This window comes from Macrobrachium rosenbergii, chromosome 50 (assembly GCF_040412425.1).
Source record: "Macrobrachium rosenbergii isolate ZJJX-2024 chromosome 50, ASM4041242v1, whole genome shotgun sequence".
NCBI lineage: Eukaryota > Metazoa > Arthropoda > Malacostraca > Decapoda > Palaemonidae > Macrobrachium > Macrobrachium rosenbergii.
Window position 1 is genome coordinate 39,624,207 of NC_089790.1, and position 3,981 is coordinate 39,628,187.

General features: G+C 36.2%; 1 protein-coding gene across 2 annotated transcripts in view; it reads left to right on the forward strand.

The window, feature by feature from the left end:
• Positions 1 to 3,172, forward strand: part of LOC136832844 (glutathione S-transferase theta-1-like) — a 201,444-nt gene extending 198,272 nt beyond the window's left edge. For both annotated transcript variants that reach the window (XM_067094502.1, XM_067094503.1), the window contains exon 5: positions 2,280 to 3,172. In XM_067094502.1, the coding sequence (XP_066950603.1) occupies positions 2,280 to 2,588 (309 nt within the window). In that variant the 3' untranslated portion in view covers positions 2,589 to 3,172. The remainder of the gene's footprint in view (positions 1 to 2,279) is intronic.
• The last annotated feature ends 809 nt before the right edge of the window (positions 3,173 to 3,981 follow it).

Here is a 3,981-nt window from a genome sequence, read left to right on the forward strand (position 1 = left end):
GAATTTGCCGTGGATTAACCTTTTGTTTTTTACCCCCTGGCAATTAACCATCTGGTATTCAAGGTTATACATGATTTTGGATTTTGTAAACCTAAACTTTAGTATTTCTTGTTGTTTGGTCTTAGGTTCAGTTTGTGACACTTCGATCCCGGATTATCCTGGATTAACTTTCTGTTTATTACCCTTTGACAACTGACCATCTGGTATTCTTGTTCTTTTTGTTTACGTTGCAACCTTATTTATATCTGTGTCTGATTCGCGCCCCGACGTTGCGTTAACAAACGTGAAAGCGCTTTTGGTACTGAACTTCTGCCTGTCATATATATATATATATATATATATATATATATATATATATATATATATATATATATATATATATATATATATATATATATATATATATATATATATATATATATATATATATTACTAAAGGTCCTCATTCAAACTGGATGGTATCTAATGGAGTATTTATTCAGAAAACGTTACAAGCTTTCTTGGACAAACAGTCCACATTATCAAGTATCCGTACATTGACCAGACGCGTAGTCCATCTGTATTTATATCTGTGTGCTGGGTACTTTTAATCCTATAATCGCCTGACTCCTCCTGTGTGACCCCCAGCCCCTCTTGATCTTGGCCTTACTCTGTCCCCTCTTCTTCCAGGTGTCCATTTTCTGTGCGTTCTCTTGCGTTTTTCCTTCGTTTCCTTGCTACTGTGGAGTATACGATTTTTCTAGATATGCTGTCTTCAAAGCTGTTTCCATTGTTCCCTGCCATTGTGTTGTTGGCGCATGTTATGAAGGCGTTCTCTACAACCAGTCTGGTCGTTTTGTTGGTGTTCCTGTACAGAAAACTCACATTTTCCCAGTCTATTTTATGATCATTTTCCCAACAGTGTTTGGCAACTGCCGACGTCTGATTATAATGCCTTATGGTGTTGTTTGCTTCGCTCTTTACGTGAATTGCCTGTTTCGCCATAGTACCCTTCTTCACAGTCTAGACACGCTGCCATATATACCCCCCTTCTAATCTCTTCCCCTTCTATCGACTTTTTGTTTCTAACTATTTTTTTCCTAATGGTGTTTTTGTAGCTGCCTATCAGTTTGAAATTATTGCACCCATCAACAGAAAGCTAGATAATTTCAAATTAATAGGCACCTACAAAAACATCATTAGGAACAAAATAGATAGAAACAAAAAGTTGGTAGAGGGGGAAGAGATTAGAGGGGGAGTTATATATGGCAGCGTGCCTAGACTGTGAAGAAGGGTACTATGGCGAAACAGGCAAATCATGTAAAGAGCGAAGCAAACAACATCTGCAGAACATAAGGCATTATAATCAGACGTCGGCATCTGCCAAACACTGTTGGGAAAATGATCATAAAATAGACTGGGAAAATATGAGTTTTCTGTACAGGAACACCAACAAAACGACCAGACTGGTTGTAGAGAACGCCTTCATAACATTCGCCAACAACACAATGGCAGGGAACACCGGAAACGGCTTTGAAGACAGCATATCTAGAAAAATCATATACTCCACAGTAGAAAGGAAACGAAGGAAAAACGCAAGAGAGCGCACGGAAAACGGACACCTGGGAGAAGAAGGGGGCAGAGAAAGGCCAAGATCAAGAGGGGGTGGGGGTCACACAGGAGGAGCCAGGCGATTAGAGGATTAAAAGTACCCAGTACACAGATATAAATACAGCTGGACTATGCATCTGGTCACTTGATAATGTGGACTGCTTGTCCAATAAAGCTTGTAACGTTTTCTGAATAAATACTCCATTAGATACCATCCAGTTTGAATGAAGTCCTTTAGTGATTTTACTAATGCACAGAACAATTGTGTATGTGATAAATATTAATATATATATATATATATATATATATATATATATATATATATATATATATATATATATATATATATATATATATATATATATATACACACACATATATATTATGTACATAAACTCTCTCTCTCTCTCTCTCTCTCTCTCTCTCTCTCTCTCTCTCTCTCTCTCTCTCTCTCTCTCTCTCTCTCTCTCTCTCTCTCTATATATATATATATATATATATATATATATACACACACACAGTATATGCAGTGTTTTTTGGGATGTTACCTGTGTTTTGTGTTGGTTTTTCTACTGTCTTTGTCCAGAATGATGAAGGAAATTCAGATCGCAGTTCTGTTTTGTCCCTGATCACTTGCGTACTGAATTATATATTATATATGTTAATTTACATCATATTCAATTTTTCAGGTGTTGCTTCCAGCACTCAAGAAGACAAAACCAGACATGCAACTAGTCAATCTACACAAAAAAGAACTGAAACGAGTTCAGAATGATTTTTCTAAGTATTTCCTTGGGTCAAAACCCTTTATCTCAGGTGATCACATAAGTATTGCTGACCTTTTAGCATCTTGTGAATTCGAACAACCTATAGCTGGAGGCTTTGAATTTTCAGAAACAATATTGAATTTTATTGACCGAGTGAGAGCAGAAGTTGGTCCAGACTATGACAAAATTCATGCCTCAATTAGAGAGACTGCCAAGCAAATGATGCAGTGATATTAACATTGGAAAGTTATATCTTTGGTGCTCCATTATATACGATGTAGTGTTCTATCTTAATTGGACATGAGTGTTAGTAAGAAAAGAAAAGGTTTATCTTATGTATTTGATAAATTAGATTTGTATCTGACAAGCTTGATATGGAAGTTAGTCTGAGTCCCTTTGAATCTGATATTTTAGATTAATGAATTCGCTGTGTATTCCAGCTACCTCAGTTATAATTGCTATTTGTAATTCTGTATATTATTATGCAAGTGATATACTGGGCATTTTTGTAGAGACAGGGATTACTAGAAGTGTGTGAAATTTCCGTATGAAAGTGTCGCTATAACAGGCCTGTTGGGGTAAGTTAGATGTTACTGTATTTATCTTGACTTGTCCTAGATTTACTGAGCAGGATGGAATAAGATAAGGTAGGTTACTGTGGAGGTTCCCGAGATGGCGGCTATTCTATAATGTCATTACATGTTGATGCCTCTTTGCATTCACAGCATTGTATTTATGAGTATTATGTTGATTTTATGTGGAATTTATCCAATAAAATACAATTGCAATAAAATAGAAGCCAAAATTAAAGTCCATTAGGAAATCATTTTTTCCCAAAGCGCAGCCGCCGTGATTCCTCAAAGGAGTTACTCCTGTGGTCGCCCCCCCCCCCGGGGATCCATAAAGCATATCAATCAGTATCAAAGAATTCTCTCATAGTTAGTCTTGGCCAGAATAGTGTCTTTGATTTGTTACAGTGATAGAGTATAAAAGGACTCAAGGCAAGAGGGGGGTCTTTTTTCCCTTGCGTACAGCATTTATGGTCTTCCGCATTCACTCTTTTCACGCAGATAAACAACAGTATGAAGGTGGACCAAGATTCACATTACTGTTTTAGTCCGCTCCATCACTCACAGGCCTAGATATTTGTTCTGGAATAATTTTTTATTAGTAGTTCTGTACTGACGAAATGTTCCAGTTATCTGCTGATGAGAGCTAAGTGCATAGTCTGAAACTCCTGTAAAATGTTTAAAAATTTACTGCAGTTAGGCATAATTGTTAAATTCTGCTAGCCAGTGTTTCCTACAAGGTGGCGATTTTAGATTAGGCAACAGTTTTTAAATATGGTGAATTAGGAATTTTGTTACTGAAAATTGTGACCCAATGCTTTTTCAATATAAGTAGATCATTTTCCTTTATGGAGTAAAAACGAAAATTTATTTTTTAGCTTCACTTCGTAGTTGGTGAAATGATATTCTTGACTTGCAGCTTTCCCCGTGTACTTAACTCACAGCTTAGTTTTAAACTTAGTGTCCGTTCTTTTTTTTTTTTTGTTAGAAACATTTCAAATGAATTATGTACCCCAGCAATTTCCCCAGTTATCTTTATCAGGGTTTTTTGTTTT